General features: G+C 30.5%; 1 protein-coding gene across 3 annotated transcripts in view; it reads left to right on the top strand.

The window, feature by feature from the left end:
* Nucleotides 1-18,917, top strand: part of Elp4 (elongator acetyltransferase complex subunit 4) — a 231,660-nt gene that overhangs the window by 97,722 nt on the left and 115,021 nt on the right. For all 3 annotated transcript variants that reach the window (XM_026404399.2, XM_077797494.1, XM_077797493.1), the window contains exons 8-9: nt 9,645-9,753; nt 12,723-12,829. In XM_026404399.2, coding sequence (XP_026260184.2) covers nt 9,645-9,753; nt 12,723-12,829 — 216 coding nt within the window. The remainder of the gene's footprint in view (nt 1-9,644; nt 9,754-12,722; nt 12,830-18,917) is intronic.

The raw sequence follows: 18,917 nt of genomic DNA, 5'->3' as shown, positions 1-18,917 counted from the left end.
TATGTCTTATTTTATCAGCAAGGAGAAAGGAAGATAAATTTTCCCTGATGTGTTTTTTTTACATAATCTGTGACAAGATTTTATTTTTACTGATTAATATTTCCTGAAACTATCAGGAAATAAATATTGAAAGACTAAGAATTGTAATTAAAATAGGAAAGGCTATTCTCACATCTTTCCTTTCAAAAGAAAATTTATTTTTTATTATTGCTAATTTTTATTCAAACCTTCATTAGCTATACTTGTAAAGAATTTTTAAATATAAATGAGAACCTAAAAATCTTTTCCTTAACTGTAATACAAAGGAATGAAAACTTTTTTGATATTAAGTAAAATCTAAAATATTGTTTCATTTATGAATAATTCTAAGTATTGAAAGCATTTAACATATTTTCTTAGAGAATATTAGTTGGTAAACTAAATTTTCTTTTATTTAGAACCAATTTCAGATTTGAAACAAGACTACAGCCTATCTTGGCATCATTGGAACTCTCTCAATTAATAGCCTTGTTCAGATTTTTCTCATATAGCCACTGTTGTACAATAAATTGATCTGTAGATTTTTTTCCTCAACTGGTTGATTTAAGGAAACTATTACAGCATTAGTTAGTTTATACCAAAGAGAATTTATTTTCAGACAAAAAACAAGAAGAAAGGGTCTTGTTATATATCTCTTGAAACTTGAATAAAGTTAAATTGTTATTTTAATTGATAGCTTTTCCAGATAATCTGCTATAATATAAAAATATTAGATCTTTGAATCCACTGGAGTAAATGATACAGTATGATCTCATGTAAAGAAATTCAGAACAGATCTTTTCACACCCATAAACTTTTGTGTTCATTCTGAGGGTTTTATCAGCTAAATTCAAAGTCAAGCAGTAGATGGCTTTAGAAGTAACCACTAATATGGAATGATAAAATGTGAACTCCAAAAGTCTTGTGGTTTTTTCCCAATGTGCAAGAACTAAAAACAATTATTTGGTGAGTAAACAACAGATACTATGAAAAACTACAAAATTTTGGAAAGTAATTTTTATATAATTGTTAATAATGGAAGACATCATTATAGGAATGCATAACCTCACTTCCTGACATATTTTAATATATTTTTTATATTTGTAATATACTTTATAAAGGGCATTATTTAAGAATGAAAATTATAGATTTAATCAGTTAATCAAAGCTGTTAGTTACTAAAGGATAAAGCCAGATATTCTATGTATGATTTTTTTCATTAATTTCTTCCCTGATCAAGATATTCTCAGCTAAGAATATGCCTTTAGTGTTTCTAGATCTTCTTAACTACCATGAATTTGATTGTAGGAAATTGACATATTTAAAATATGCAAAGAAATAATTTTTAAAAATTGAATCATGATAAGCTAACTTTAATTTTATAACACATTTTAAATTTCAGGATCTTTATATAGTCTAATAAGTTTTAAACAATCTGTTTTTTCTTTAAAATAGAAAATAGTAGAACTGTGTTTCAGGCCTTCTATTATAGGCTTGGAATTTATAAATTCTTATAGCTCTAGATTCTTTTCTTCCGTATCAGACTGCACATACTGGCATCTGCTTAATTTTTAATATCAAATTGTGGCTTATATGCATTATACATATACTATATACTTAATTTACTTTCTTGGTCAAGAGTTATTGAAACTTTTTACAAAAATAAACTTTGTAATTATCTGTCTACACAGAATAAAATACAATACTACAATAGCAGTATATATATCATTTTGTCTTAGTGTAAATATGCATATTAAATAAAATAAGGATATATATTAAATTTCCAGTAAGATTCATGTTCATCTTTAAAATGAAAAATACCTTTTAGAAACTTTTTATTGCACTTAATCTAACCAAAGCATATTCAGAAATCTTATTATTAAACAATAATAATTTTGGTTTTTAAATGGTTTTCCCTAAAATAACTTTCTTATGTTTTAGTTCATATTGTGATTTATATGTAGTTCCTATTATGCTAGTGGTTATTAGCTACATGGTTTTTTAGGGCCAAACTTTTCAAATGTATCAATAAATAGGGAGTGTTTCCTAACAGAAATTGAGTCATCTGTTTGGGCATATGGAATCTTTGGTTGCTGGACTGCATGGTCTTTATAATGCCCAGTGTCCAGGCATGGACACAACTGTTCTGAGAGCAAAAGTAGAGAGGGACCTACATATTCCGTTCCACTGTGAACATGATAGAAGAAAAATGGAGAAATTATTTTTACATCTTTTTTTTATAATAAGCTGTGTTCTACATCACTTTTTGTATATAGGAAAAAAAGCTTTACTTAATTTTGCATTTATTTTACAAATAAAATTACTAAGGCTTTTATTTTTGGTCCTAACAACTACCGGAAAAGTATTTGTGAGAAAATGCAAGTTTAGAATTATTTGTATTTACATGCTTGGATTCATACCTTCTCTTAAAGAAAGCTTGCTATCTTTGAAAAAGGATATTTTTCTTAATGTTGAGACAAAATGTGCTTGTAACTAATTATAATTTGAAGCTGTTTAAGTATCGGGTCAAATATTATGTCTTAATGTTATGTTTAGCCCTTTGCTATTAATTACATTATTATTACTATATAAAGAGTACTACCTTCTTTAATAATGTTTTCGCACCCTATGTAGTTAATCTTTAATGTTGAGAGGACAAGGGGAGAGATTAAATTAGCCTTGTAACCTCTTTCTTTTCCAGGCTGATGATGGAAAATAAAAGCTCTTAGCCACAAAATGTAACACTTAGAATTAATATTTAATTAGACTAGCAAATTGTACACTGTGGCTGAAAGCTTCCAAAGAGTTGTTAGTGCCACAATTGACCTACAGGTTTAATAATAACTCACTTCTAGAAGCAAGTGCCAGTTCAGCATAGTAGAGCCACTGTAAGAAAGTCCTGAGAGATTAAAATCAGCAAACCAAATGGCAGGCAAGGATTCCTGGGATGGAGCCTTCTGGAAAGCTGGGAGCTGGAATAGCTTTTAAGCCAGGATTCAGATGAGAACAGTGGGTGAAAAAGCTGATCCCTCCTGTTCTGGGAGCTTCTGGTTGTAGGCCAAAATCTTAGAACAGATTTTTACTAAATGTTTTTGCTGAAGCTATTAACTTACATTGAAAATCAAATATCCAATAATTTTTCTGTAAAATTTAACAGATTTTTTGTGTAAACATTAGTTCTTAATTCCTTACATATTAGTACATAATATCTGTAAACTCAGATCATTAGATTATCAGATAGGTTTGGCGCTGTACATCTATGCTGTTTTGCTGTGACATGCTGTTTCCTTGTTCCCTGTATAGTTGATTTATATGGTTCATTTCTATATTATTTCATTATGGGGCATTATGTGGAGCCTGAGAAAGAGATTAGGAAGTCTATAACCCAAGAATTTTTTTCTTCAAGAAAGTATATACATTTATGTGTTCATGCATATGTATATATACGTGTATAAAAACAAAGAATAATTCAAAGGTATGCTTAATTTTAAAAGGCTTTATATTATAAAAGCAATGCTACATTTGCTTATGCTTATGATGTAATTAAATTACAAGATAAATAATTGGACCTCCTGGTGAAACATTGGATCCTTATATATCTGACAAATTAGTGTGATGAAAATATGATACCATGAGTTTGAAAATGTGCAAGTGTAGAACGGCAGAGTGAAAGAGGGACACCTTACATAATTTATTGGTCATATCTTAAATAATTAAAGAAAAGCTAGTCATTAGTTAAAAATTCAAGCAGGTGAGGACATTGCCAGCAGAGGGAGTAGTCCTGTCTTCCGTCAGGTTCCCATCATTTTCCCACCTGCCTCAGCCTTTTTCCCAGCCAGTCTCCCATCTGGACCTGGCTCTGTCTGCCTGTTCCTGATGACAGGCTATCATTTTATACTCAATATGGGATTATTCTAAGCTGATTTTAAACTTTAGTATCTTTAACCTGCCACCATATCAGAAACATCAGCTGGATGCCCTGTTTGATATTTGGATATTAGCATTTTTTTTCCAGTCAGGGTGTGAGCTTTGGACATCTGAATTTCATCTTATGAATTTTAAGTATAAAGTATTAAAATAAAAATTTCTGATTTAGAGATTACTCATAAAATATTTTAAGGATAAAATACAAGCAAATTTCTCTATGAATGGTTTCTATAATGTGAACTAACTTATGTAAATTTGTAAAAATGCCTAAAATAAATTTTGAATATTATGCCATTATTTTATTCAGCTTATTCATCATATTATTTTGCTCATCCCATTTCTGTTTTCAGAATATGTAAAGTTTTTAAATGTTTTATAGAATAATTTATTGAAAAAGAATCAAGTTGATATAAATAGGTACTCTGTGAAATATGCAGTATTAATGTTTCTAAAAATAAAGGCATGTATTCTTAAAAAAAAAAAACCCAGTTGTTAAGAACCAATATTTTCAGACCAAAATTTAAATTACCAAGTATTTAAATAGAAAGAAAACACAAAAAGATGTGGCTCCATTGCTTATTCCTAATAAATTACAACATATTCAGCAACTAAACCTTTGAAGTTAAGTATATTTGCCCTTAGCTCCTCATGGATATGTTTTAAGCTTTAGCAGGAAAAAACCCAAAGTGTTTGTTTTATGATTTCCCTGAATGAATATCATTATGTGAGATTACCACCAGAGAGTTGTATTTAGAATGTTTTAATTTACAAAAGTTTATCTATAATCTAAAATTAGCTGAGTTTGAATAAATTTCAGTATTAAATCTGGAAAGTTTTAATCTAATACTCTCATTAATTTTTATTACAAATATACATTAGTATAATCTTATCTGATAAAATTTTATTCTTTATTAAGCTCAAATTAATCATGAACAGAATTATTTACCCAGAATCAAATATTTTAAGTAAAATACAGATCTGTTTCACAGAAGTAAGGCAACAACTCTAGGAAAGATGAAGCAAGTTTTTGAAAAGTTAACACAGTATGATTTTATTATTTTATTCTTGGTTTCAATAAAATAGAGAACTTAATAAGCATGGAAAAGCAAATACCTCATTAAGTACTTTAGATTTGTCTTTTGATCCAAGTTTATTTTTTGTATTTCATGACAAGGAAATGTCATAAAATGAGCTCTTGATGTACCATACTTGCTTGTGAGGATCTCTGTCACGTACACCTCATATCATGTACTAAGGTCAAACATAAAGTAACTTAAATGTTTCTTTAACTATCTAACTATAACTTAATAGTACTTTCATCCACATCTGATGTTTGTACCATACTCAAATGGAAGCTCTTCTTTCACATTGTGTTTGTTCTCTTTCTTAAATACTATAAATTAAGAAATCTAAGAATCTATTCTCATTTGAGGCATAGTATAAATGCTTTGTTGATTGATTTATTCCTCTTAAGCCCCTTAATAATTCAATTATTGGTTAATTGCTTTTTTATATTCTTTTAAAAATATTTCCCAGAAATGTAATCTGTATTGGTACAAATTATATCTTTTATATTGTTAAGATTATTAAGTCCAAGAAAATAAAAAAATATTCAGGGTTTGAAATATTCTCATTGTTCCTTGATAATGCCAACAACTTTTTTAGAAAATGGTGTGAGTTTTATATGATAGTAGTGGAATTTTTATCTCTTAACAATATTTTTAGTTTAGTTTTACAAACTTTTGAATCGAAAGGAATCATTAAATTAATCTTCCTTAACTTAAAATACATTTAATGGATTTAGGGTACCCTAAATAAAACTGTTAGCATTCCATAATAGCAAACAGGAAATAATCAAAATAAAATCTCAATGTTATTTTTGAAAATGAAATTGTAATTTAAAAAAAATGGTAAAAGACCAGACTATCTGATTTGCTATGTTATTTACAACAACATTTGACATATTTTAAATTTAATTAATTAAGGAATTACACTGCAAGAGAAAAGTTTAAGAGCCTTTTATGTAACTTATTACAATGCTCTTTGAGATTGCCAACAAACTCTTAAAACTCCTGGACACTGGCTCTCTTCTCTTCTGGCTTCCCTCCTGGTCATGTCTTGGCTACTATCCAGAGCTGACAACTTTCACCAGGAGCAAAGGGATATTTGTCTAGTATAAGAAGGATTTTTGAGTCATCCCATATCCAGATGGGCAAGGAGGAAGGGTGGCAATATCATTGTAAATACTTGGGTGATGTTATTTTGCCACACATGTACTATAACCATTATTTTGTTCATAGTAGTGAATTCTGAATGTCCTTACTCAAATGTTCTTTATTAGAAACTATAAACTTCAAAGTTATTGAAAAATTATGTTCAGATTTATGTTTGATTGATCAATGAACAAATGCCTTTACTTCTTCATTTCCAACTATATACTTAAGACCAGAGAGATTTTGGCTCTTTACTAATAACATAAAAACACTTAGAAGCTGTTAGGGTGAAAAGATAGAAGTTCCAGTTTCCAAGGCCTCTGCTCCAATTATTATGCTAAAGCTTTCTTAACACTACTGGTTATATTTTGGCAAAATGTTATCCACAATGTATTCCTGCTAAACTGAATTATAATTATTATGATTTTAAGGATTTTCTTAAGTTGTTAATTTTAGATTCATTTACATAAATTTACCTTTCTTTATTTATTTAGAGGCCCATTTAGTGTTTATATTATGATTTGAGACCTTTTGACAAGAATGGTTTTAAGGTAGGATTATATTAATAGACCATATTCCTTATGAATCTTGGACATACAGAAGTTATCTGTAATATATTTTTTATCTTAAAAAATGTACATTTACATACCCAGATATCTTTTGGGTTCCTATAAATAACTAGAAGTTTGAGTGAATTTATCATAAAAATTAAGATTATCTGAGTCAGTAAACTTAAATGTCATAGTTACATTTATTTAATTTTTAATTTCCTTTGCTTTTTATTCTATAAATGTGTTTCAGATTCCTGCACAATTTTCACAATTAATCTGTCTGGCCACATTGTATAAACTGTATTGCAAAATAACTATGCAAAAAGCAATAAAGTTACTATTAAGGGTAAATTATTTTATAATAGCATGATTAAAAGTTTATCTTGTTCTAAAACTACATGAAGGCTTTTAAAATAGAATTTAGTTTGTAGTTAATAACTATGATATGAATCTGAAATATAATAAATAAAACATGAATGAGTTTCTGAGACATTTTGAACTCTAGATTGTACATGCCTTTCATATTGGAATTCATTTGTTTTCTTCTTCAAAGTGTATAGTTGATGTTTTATCACCCACAGACTCTTTTAAAAAGACTTACAAAGCAGATAAATATTACAAGCTGTTAATAGTTTATTAATTTTAGGCATAAATGAAAGAAAGAAACAAATGTCAGGTTAGCCATTTAAATACACAGTACCTTGCTTATATACTACTAGGATGGATATCAATCCCATTATACTTTATATTTATAAAGTATAATTTCTATTATTCATATTATAGTTGACAAGGCCCTAGTTGATATCACTGAAATCTAGCATAGTTCTAAAAAAAAAATGTTTTTTACTATTTTAGATTCAGATATTTAGACACAAAGGTTTAGTCTTTTCTTTATAGATAAAAGTAAATCTGACCTTTTTGATTAAGAAATATTGTCAGTAGCCTTTATAAGTGCTTGATCATCTGAGGGTCCATAACAGGAGTACTCTTCACAGTTGAATTTATACTAAAAATAAAATGATAAGATCCTGCTGGTTATTATCCAAGATTCTTCTTGATGGGGAAACCACATGGTTTTTCTTCATCTCCCACTTGTTCTCACCCTTTACTACCAACCCAGCCACACCCCACCCCCACCCCAACATTGTTCAGTACTCAGCACAATGAATCATTTTCAAGTTGACTCATTGTGAACTGTCTCCCAGCTGTTGGAATGTCTGGCAGACATTTTTGTTTGGGTGAAGAATAACTGGCTGAAACCCAACCTGGATGAGTTTGATATAATGGTCTTTGGCTAAAGAAATATTGAGAGGAACATGTTTATGGCCTCTGAAGCCCCTGTTATTCCTGGAGTAGGACCATCCCCTGTGGCACAGAACTGAAAGTAAGGAATCAATCTGGATTATTTTCTCACCATTGAATGAAAAATTGACTTAGAAAAAAATAGCATTTCCAAGTCATGTTTTTCTACTTCGTGTGCCCACATGATTGAAAGTATTAAAGATGATTAAGAAAAATTATTTTTAATGGTCCTTTTTAAGAACACCGGTTCAAGGTCCAAAACTTTCTTCATGTAACACCCGTTTCTTCCTAACAAGGAGTTTCAAATACTGCTCTAGGTGTGTAGTTAGTCATCATTCAAATAAAATGTTTGGTGACACAGACTACTCTGCATTTCATACTAAGTCAGGTAGCATTGACCTTCCTCCTTTTATTTTGCATTCTTATACAATCCTTTTAAAGGGAGTTAAGAAACAGGAATACCAGTAAACTCAGTAGTCATTTGTGTTTTCAGAAAATGAAAATCTTTTATTATATTTGATCTTTTCTCCAAAAGAGGATATAGCATGAAACTGATAAATTTTCTTGATTGTTTTACATTTCCCATTCTTTTCTTGAAACCTCATTTCTAACTGGTTGACATTACCAATTTATAAAATAGGAATTTCAAAATTACAGAATTTCACATACAGCAATGTTTTGATATAGATTTTTATACTAAATATTTTTCTAAGGTGATATAGCACATAATCACAATTTTCTAAACTATTACACCAACAGAGCTAGAAGGAATACTGGATTTCCATTAAACAAAATAATGTTTTTAAAAATCCTACTGGGTATTTGATGACTTTATTTGTATAGCCATGAATTTCTGGTTATTTTAGGAACATTTACTGCTTACTGACTGATCCGTACTATATTTAGAAACATATAAATGTATTATTTTAATCTTGTAAAATTCAAGATTTCTCAAGATGTATGGTTTAGCAGTATTTCATCTGCAGTCATATTGGGAAAGAATGAGTAGGCTATAGGTCTAAATGCTAGTCACCTACCATCTTTTCTTTGCCTTTATTGTTATCCCAGAGCCAAATGACAGCATCTGGAAAGAGAAAACAGAAGACTCCAGAGCTAGCCATGTTGCAGCCTCTTAGCTGGACCCTTCCATATTTCTAATATGTCACAGAGAACCTCAGCTGTTATATAGGACTGAGACCTAATCCCAGCTGACAGCCGACAGGGGACTCTTGCCTTAATACTTTATACTGTGCTATCTACTGTTTCTGAATCCTATTGTCTGCCAGATTTTCCAAAGGACACTGGGTGAAATAATTTGAAAAATAACAGTATATGAGAATAAAAGTACCCCTGCCCTTAAAACAAATAAACAAATTTTAATTTATGTTTTCTATCATTTTATGTTTTACTCTCAGTTCTTCAAATTAGAATAGCATACCTATCTGGGTCAGAGTTTTCAATTAAGAGCATATTTTGGTCCACTTTTTAGCCTAAAGTAGTTTTAATTTTTAATTTATTTCTCTATGTTGACATTCTGTCTCCACAACAATTTATCATTGAGTTGGCATTGTGGCACTGTTTAAGTTTTACATGTTTAAGCATAAAATGAATGTTTCATTTCTTTGTTTTACAGAATAAAGCAATTATTTCCCGTGTTACAAACTTGTCAGATACAGTGGTTGGTCTGGAATCTTTTATTGGTTCTGAGAGAGAAACCAACCCATTATATAAAGATTATCATGGTAAGCAGCACCTTTTTAATGAGAAGAGCATGTCCTGGATGCTTCTAGAGTACCTGGAAGAATTCTCCTGTTCAGTCAAAATATCTACTATAAATTAGCATGAATTTTCTTTTATAATATAGCTACTAAATATTTTCTGTTATTGGCAAATCCTCCATGGCAATTTGTCATCAAACCACAGTAAAACAAGAGACTATGAAAACTATTTGAAAGGAGTCAAACCCAAGGTCTAAAGCATCTCTTAGATAAACATTTCATTGTTTCAGTGGCTTAAAGTTGCCATGATATCATTCATACTAATTAGCCATGTTCCAAATAAATATGTTAATTCTAATTAACAACTGAAGTAACTCTGAGCCAAAAGTCCAAAATCTGAAATGCTCCAAAATCTGAAACACTTCTGGTCCCAGGCATTCAAATAACTGTAACAACTCAGTTATACTTTACAAAGCTTAGTGGTATTTAAGAAGATAATACTGTATTACCACTTTGGGTTTTTTTGGTGGGGAGTGGTACTGGGAATTGAACTCAGGGACACTCAACCACTGAGTTACTTAAGGCCTTGCTAAATTGCTAAGGCTAGATTTGAACTTGCAATCCTCCTGCCTCAGCCTCCCAAGGTACTGGGATTTCAGGCGTGCACCACCATGCCCGGCTGTATTATCACTTTGGTATAAGAACAGGTGAATTCATCAAACTATTTTAAAAACTTTTGTTTTATTTTTTTGTTTTTGGAGCTAGGGATTAAACCCAGGGCTTTGTGCATGATAAGTGTTCTCTCTTCCACTGAGCTACACCCCAGCCCCTATATCTTAGTCATTTGGTTAGTTAAAGAATTTTTTTATAAAGATTTTTATACAGAACCATTGAATATTAAAGTTTAGTAGTTATGTGTGTCTTGGGTCTCAAATCAATATAAAATGTAGTGAATAACAGATTTTTACTTATTTATATACTCTAAATATATATAAAGTATTGCTATTATTATTGTGGAACTACTGTATTTCCATAGAAACCTCTACTATATAGACTCACTAGTTTATTTAAAATCTACAATTTTGATTTTGTCAGATAGTGGCAGTTTTTTGTTGAAACCAACATGCTAGAGTCTCCAAAAATGTATTAAAAATTATAAGATAGTTTATATTATTGACTCGTGCTTCAAGGACTCAGCATACACCCTTTTAAAGTGTAATAAAATAGCATAAACTAATAATCAGGCATTTTTAAAAAAAATTAGTTGTAGATGGACACAATACCTTTATTTATTTATTTATTTATTTTTTTGTGGTGCTGAGGATCGAACCCAGTGTCTCCTACATGTGAGGCAAGCACTCTGCCACTGAGTCACAATCCCAGCCCTAATCAGGTATTTTTTAAAGCTGGAAAATGTAATGTGTGAACAAAAGCTACTGTAAGATAATTTGCCTCTTGTTTATTTATATGCATATGGCATATTCCCAGATTAAACTTATTTATGATGCATTTAATATATAATTTTCACTATTATAGGAAGAAATCTATTAAGATTTGACTAGTTTTAATTTGTTATGATTTATGAGTATTACTAGCTTATGAATTTATTGAAATTGTATTTTATAATAAAAAAAATTAGTTTGATTGAAACATTTCATTGAAAGGCTGTATTTTTTGTGCTGAAATCTCTGAATTGATACATTATTCCCCACAAAGTATTTAAATGAGTATTTCTGATGACTAATAAAATTTCTGTTAATAAGAAAGATCTGATGATAAAATAATTCATTCTGTTTTAATAGCTAAACAAGCACATGTAAATTAAAATTAGAAATGTGCATATAAAAGTATGGTGTGCTTTTTCTAATAAGTGTATTTTACTAAATTGCTATGTATATTTTTAACTTGTAGCTAAAGGCTATTTTCATAATAACATCTTTTAAATTGTTTTTAAGTTTGAAAAATTCAGTAAGATATTTTAGTCAGTTACTTCTGAAGGGGTTGTTTATGAGGTTAAGCATCTGGAGGTTTACCCTTTCTAGCTAAAACTAATACATTACAATTCATTCAAATATACACATCAAACCTTGTACTGGAGAAGTGGTTCAATAAATAATATTTATCTATTTGTTTAAATCTGGAATTTGCCTCACTGCCACCCCCAAATTCAGGCATCACTGTCCTTGGGATGGTGATTTTTAAATATGAACTGAGTCAGGCAGAAAGATGCACTGAAGAATCTTCCATGTCTTCATCTATGGGAAATGACCCCTAGTTTAGTCAGAAACTACATTAGGCTGCACAAAAGCCATCCAATACCCTTGTCAGAAAAAATTAGCAAGTATTTCTACTGACAAGAACCCAAAGCTCACGGTTTACCTAGCACTGTTGCAAAGCTTATAACACTCACATAAAGGTCTAACATGCCACAGAAATGAGTGTCTTGGGATGGTATAGGGGTTAATGTTTGATCCTAGAGTATGTTCTGAAATGTAGTTTTCTTCAATGGTTTGTTCAAGTCATTAATGAGGTACAAAACGAAATACTTTTTATTAGTGCTTCACTGGTTATCAGTAACCCATAAGCCTTGTTTTGCTGGCTGCTTACTGGTGCATTTAATAAAATAAAGATCACTCAGTGGTGCCGTGGGCAGCATGCAAGGTGATAGCCATATTTGCTTACTGTAAATACAAGAGAAAATCACACACAAACCGGCTGTAGTTTTGACAAGTATTAAGATCCCTCTTTACATCTGTACTTCTGTACCAAAGTGCAATTAGTTTTCCTCGCACAAGGATTTCTGTTTATCTTATTCTGCTTGATTACTTGAGTATAATCACACCATTTGCTTCATTGCTCCTGGTAGTAAGCTCCAGTTTTAAAAGGGGAGGATGCTTGTGTGTAAATTTACAGGATTCTGCTGTAAGACTCTTTAATTTATGCATCTGGTGGCAGTTTTTACATTTTTTTTCTTTTAATTTCTTTTCTATAAGGTTTGATTCATATTCGGCAAATTCCTCGGCTTAATAACTTGATTTGTGATGAATCAGATGTCAAAGACTTAGCTTTTAAATTAAAAAGGAAGCTATTCACCATTGAGGTAAGAGAAATTTTATATTTTAGTTCACAGTCTTGAGGTAAATGATATCCTCCTCCTTTTTTTAAATTATTTTTACACTTTAATAAAATTTCTAAGATATGTTTCATGTTAAATATTAAGTTGTTTTGATGTAACAAAATAGTTTACTATCCTTTTATTTTAATGATGTATCATTAGAGTATAGCAAAAGTGATTTTTTTTTACATGTCTGTTAAAAGTAAGCTCCAAACTTACATGATAAATATGATATGTATATTTCCAAGGCTTTCAAAGGCATATTTAATTAAATGTTAATGAGCTGTGCTACTGTGTGTGGAATGTGAATACTACTCACATTGTGTATGGATAAGAAAGAGAATTCTTATCTATATTCTAAAAGCATTTTTCTTTACTGTTAGTGAAATTACCTTTCACTTTACATGCTGAATTAAACAAAGTATAATTTACACTACTGGCTTTAAGCAAATTTTCTACAACACTTAAAAACTTTTTTTGTGACCTTTATGCAAGCAATGATGACAGAAAGTAGTAGCACAAAAGATTTATTTCAACTTAATCTTGCTAAAGAGCAAATGAACATAGAACTATTAAGCAATTAGAGTTGATGTTTTTATTAACGAAGTAAATGTTCAGAGAGAGATGGCTTTTGGGTGATGTGATAGTTATCAGTATAGTGCAATTTTTTTTTTTTTAACAAAGACATAAAACAGCCTAGCAGCCTTGACAAACCATTTTGTTTAATCTCTTTTCAAATGAAAAGCTCTTAAGCAGGCCACTTGTCTTAACTGCTTGAAACCATAAAAAGAGAGAATTGCCACCAATAAATTAGCATATTTTTAACTTCATCACCAAATGATGGTCAATGTGGCTTGGCACTGCTTTGGTGTTTGGGACTTCACCCTTAAGTGACCACTTTGGCCCTTTTTTGACCCTCTGCCCTCTTTAAGCTGGCCACTTGATAAGGTAACTTAATGGTTCCCTCTCTTTTTCTTTTTCCCTTTCCATTTGCAAGTAGCACTAACCTATAAATCATTGTAAAGGCCCTATCCAGTGACAAATTAATGTGCCCTCCTCCTAATTAATGGTCATCAATGTCCTTAATTATCTAATCCTATTGAGAGCAGTTAATAGTTAATCAGGCAGCCAGTTCTTCAAGCAGGTCATCTCTGCAGGAGTGTTAGAAGTTTCTCATCTGGGGACACTCCCTTCAAAAGCCACTTAAAGCCAAAAGAGTGAGAGTGTAGAAATAGTGATTCTTGAGCTAATTTGCTTTAGTTCTCAAAAGAAGCCATTGAAATGGAACCCAACACTGTAATTGTTCAAACATTGTTTCAGCTTTTCTAATAGAATACTGAGTAATTTACCATTATATTGCTTAAAACTTTAGAGGTATAAATTTATAGCTTATTTTTCCAAGTAAAGCAGGCTTATCATTTTCTTTTAAGTGGAGTTTATATTTTAAATGAAAGATGTAAATTGCACCCTTTTCCCCAAAATCAAAATTCTGTCAACCAAATCCAGGTATCATTTCTATTATTATCAAAATTAAGCAAGGTTATTCCCCAATAAAAACAATTATTGTGCTCAAAGATTAAAGTAGTACAGTATATGAATCATATTTATAATCTCTCTTCCTCTTTCTTTTTTTTGGAGAGTTGGGAGGTTGGGAAGGAAGAGAAGTGATGGACTTACATAATGTCAAGTGGAACCTCTTCTTTGAATAACTAGGTTCTAGTAGAGACTGCACTTTACCATTAGAGCTGTTGAGAGATCTTTTATTAACCACACAGGTTTCCATTCCTATTTTCTTTTTTCTTCTTCTCACTTTACTAAATTCAGAGAGCCATTATAATTGGTCACCCTGTGCTTTAGAAGCAATATTTTAAATCATTGTTTTTTAAGAAGTGAATATTCAAAACAATTGATTAGATCCTTTGCCTTTTGGCTTATAACCTAATCATAAAAGAATTTTTGCTTTTCTTAATAGAAATATAGGTGAAACCCATTCTAAATAACTTATTTACTTATGCTATAATATTAAATTTGGTTATTAGAAAAATATAAAGAATCTAACAAACCTAAGTACATGTAGGTGTAATTCAAACAGAATAAAAGCATGTAGTTTATCTAAAATTAAGTGCTTTCAGTATAGCATTATGCATTATAAAATGCATACCCAAACAGATAGCAAGTCTTTAGGGATATATTACAGAAATTAGAAACAAAAGTAGACATTACCTGAAAGTAATTAGTTCAAGGATTCCTTTATTAGGAGAAAAATCATCAATCGTGTGCCAATGTTTTAGTATATACAACAAATCAATTTTTTTCCAATAGCCTGATGCTTTAAAAACATGATTTCATACTAGTTTGTAAAATCTGAGACTATAATATACCAGACATTATATCTGAGTCTTCTTTCAGAAGCAAAAGGTGGTGCTTTGGCAGGTAAAGTAAAAATAGCTTTTCTGATTTCATGTTGGCAGATTTGTTACATATTGAAATTAATTCTATTAGTTCACATGGTCTCAAAAAGGAACATAGTTTGAGATGCAGAACAAAAGAAACAGGCCAACACCCTTATCCATATTTTTAGGGTACTTTTTTATTTAGTCATTGCCCTTTTTATGTATGAAAAATGATTAATATTTTTTACTAACAACTACTAAGGTCTTTTAGCAGATAAAATAACTTTAATAGTCTCTAATTTATTTGAGTGATTTGGAGAAGTCAAAAGAATATTTTTTCCTTTTTGGAGTATGTATTGGTATTATCCAGAAAAGTGGAAACATTTATCTAACCACAATAAATTATTACTGACACCTATAACTATAAAACTGTGTAAATTAGCCCCATCTATAAAAACCATAGCATAATCATATCTATACTAATAACACTAAAATCCTAGTATGTATTCTAGGAAAGTATTCACCAAAGAACTAAGAATAGGATCATTTACAAGCAGGTTACAATCTTTGTTGAAATATACACACTATACAGAAATTATAAATAGGGATTTTAACCAAATAATGCAGCTGTAAATATTATATAAGCGCCACTGGTTAAGTGACCCATGCATACTGCCTTCACAGTTACTACTTGGTATATAGTTTCATTTCTGAGGTGAAATTAATGGCTTAAACTTGCATTATTTTAGTTTCTGTGATTATTTTGCTCCTTTAATGTGATTATCATAAGCTAATTTTTTCTTACCTTATAATTATGATATAGTTATAATACATAAACAAGTAAGATTTGGTAGAATTTGAAATATGGCTGCTATTTGATTATATAAAAGCAGAATTTTCACTTGCATTTAATATTATTTTGTTATTTTGATGTTGTGTTTTGAGCTTCTACATTCTATGATTGTAATTTTCTAATGTGAAAGATAATGTATTATTAGTTGCAACATCTATAAGTTTATTACAAAGAGGGTTTCTACTTACTCGAAAGTTTTTCAGCTATAAGAATCAGTGTTTTTAAGTTCAAGTCAGAGTATGATCACTGGAATATGCCAAAAAGTACAAGATAAATATCATTTACTAAAAACTTACAGTATACGGATTAACAATATTCAGTCTTGAATTGTCCCAGAAGTAGTAAATAAATAATGCCTATGTGGGTCTTGTAGACTAAATGATTATTGAGAGCAGGGAATATCAAAGTGTACCAAGTTTTTTCAGGGTGGTCTTATGATACTTTTTACTTAATTCAGAATACAGATCTCAGTACCATTCCAATCACCAGGAATTTTTTTCTAAAGTATTAAGACCAGAATCATGGGTGACACTGGTATGAATTAGCTTTTCTTTGATGCTATCATATAACTTGATATGACTACAGAATTATTTGAAATTGTTACATTTTGGAAAAGTATAAATTCTTGTAAACTACTAAACACTATGAAAATGCTTAGCAAATTGAGTTGTTGCTTAATACTTTGGTCTTAGGTTTACTTTCTTCTCTACATTTATTTTCAACAGTCTTTCCAATTTTTAAATGAGAAGCAAGAGGGTGAATGTATGTTTAGTATATCTAGAGATGGGGAGAGGAAGAGTTAATTTGCTTGTCAATTCACAGTTATGTCACTAAGTAAAATAATGGAAAACTAAATGTCAGACTTAGAAGCCTTATTATAATTAGGACCATCATGGACCATATAGTCTAATATACTTTGTCTGATAATCATGCCCATCAGAAATATTGGTTTCTTTTTAAGTTAGTTTTTATTCCAGTTAGCCAAAAATAAATATAAAAAATCAAAGTTCAACATAATAGGCATGTATACATTTTTGTGGAACATAAATGAACATTCTTCAACAATCAAGTATAATTTCCTATCTGTTCACATTTTAATGTTTATTATATTACTATGCCCGTTCATACTTTAGTCCCTGAGAGAGACATATTGCAGTATCCTATATATTTTACATTCCATAGTGAACCTATCAAAAGTGCATACCACCTTAAGGGGAACACAGTTTTGAGACTGTCTAATCCTATTTCTTCCCACTTTGGAATCTTAATTAGAAGAGATAAGGAAAAAAAAACATCATTTAACTAAATTATTGTCTTGAATCTGTAGCAAAAGATATAATCCGCAATTGGGCCAATTAGTGAACCCCATAGTTAGCTATGCTGCAGCGAACAATTTGATTAGATCTGACACCATCCTAGTTCCCACTGTTGTTTTGCCAGGTATGATGGTCAGACTTCAAAGAGCTTGAGGCATCAGCAGGGCAAGGTTTGGAGGCCAGCTTAGGTCCGGTTGTTAATCTCTCTGCTAAAACCACAGCAACTCTCACACAAAACAAGCTTACACGACACAATCATGCGGTATTAAAGTTAGAGTTGAGTCATGCCAATTTGCCTTTGATTTTTTGATGATTGACCAAAGATGGCTACATGACTAGACATATGCTAAAAGTATACTGATTAGGTAATTCCCCAAAATATTTGAAGTATTTTTTTAACTTCCTATATAAATGTTGTGAAAACTTACTCCTTTTGATCAAACCTTCCAGAGTAATAGTATTTTATTGGTGAATAATGAGTATTTCTTACCAGCAGCCTGAGTACTAAACTTTCCACTTTCCCTTTCATCTAAGTTTATCTTTACATTAACATTAACAGTTCCTTAAGGAGACTGTAAAAGGAAATTGTTTCTAAGTGGTGAGCTTTTAAAAAATCTATTAAGCCTATTGAAAGAAAAAAAAAAAAACATTTTTCCCTGAGTCATTTATGTTCACTGACAATTTTTCTGAAATTTCTTTATAATTGTTTTCCACTTAAATGTTGAGTAAAGTGCCCTTCCAGAATGTGATTGCATAAGTGTTCTTCTCTCTGCATTCTGATTTGTTGAAATAGTGCAGTAATAGTGACATGTTTCCATTCTGAGAAAAGCCTAAGGCTGCTTTAGTATTATTCCGAATGATTGAAACTGCCATCTTGCTGACTTTCCCTGGGGCAGCACAAGGCCTGTTTGCTTTTGTGTTCATTTCACATGATGTTCGGCTGGCATAACATCATTGCTTCATTTGGCAAGGAAGATTCAATTCATGTTTGCCTATTATAAAATCTTCTGTATAGTCACCAACACCTAATGTGTTAAACTTGCAATTAATTACATGAAATGAATTGTATTTCTTTGAGAAATATTATTAAAATACCTTGACTATAAACAACTTTATATAAAAATCTTCATTTTATAAATTGAACTTAAGATCTAATGTTATACCTTGCACTATTTATTATATTAATTCATAAGTACATTTTACTAGGGAAATTTAAGGAAAGCATAATATGTTTGAACAACAAGACAATTGCACAAAGCAGAAATCAAATATTTTTAATCCTGTTAATTGTCTTTAGTTCATGCATTTCTCAGAAAGATATTATGGTACCTTCAGTGCAGTTATCAAAACTTTGAAACCAGGATGATATAAACTCAGTATTATCTAAAGATGCAGAGACAAAAAAATTTCTCCTCTTTCCTAAAGTTTAAAGTCATGAATGTTTATGTATATGCTCTGTGGTTTGGCTTGGGAAAATTACATGGCAGTACTTTAAGGATTTTCTTAAAGCA

The sequence above is a fragment of the Urocitellus parryii genome, chromosome 4 (assembly GCF_045843805.1).
Source record: "Urocitellus parryii isolate mUroPar1 chromosome 4, mUroPar1.hap1, whole genome shotgun sequence".
Lineage (NCBI taxonomy): Eukaryota > Metazoa > Chordata > Mammalia > Rodentia > Sciuridae > Urocitellus > Urocitellus parryii.
This window is presented reverse-complemented; position numbering and strand designations above follow the sequence as displayed.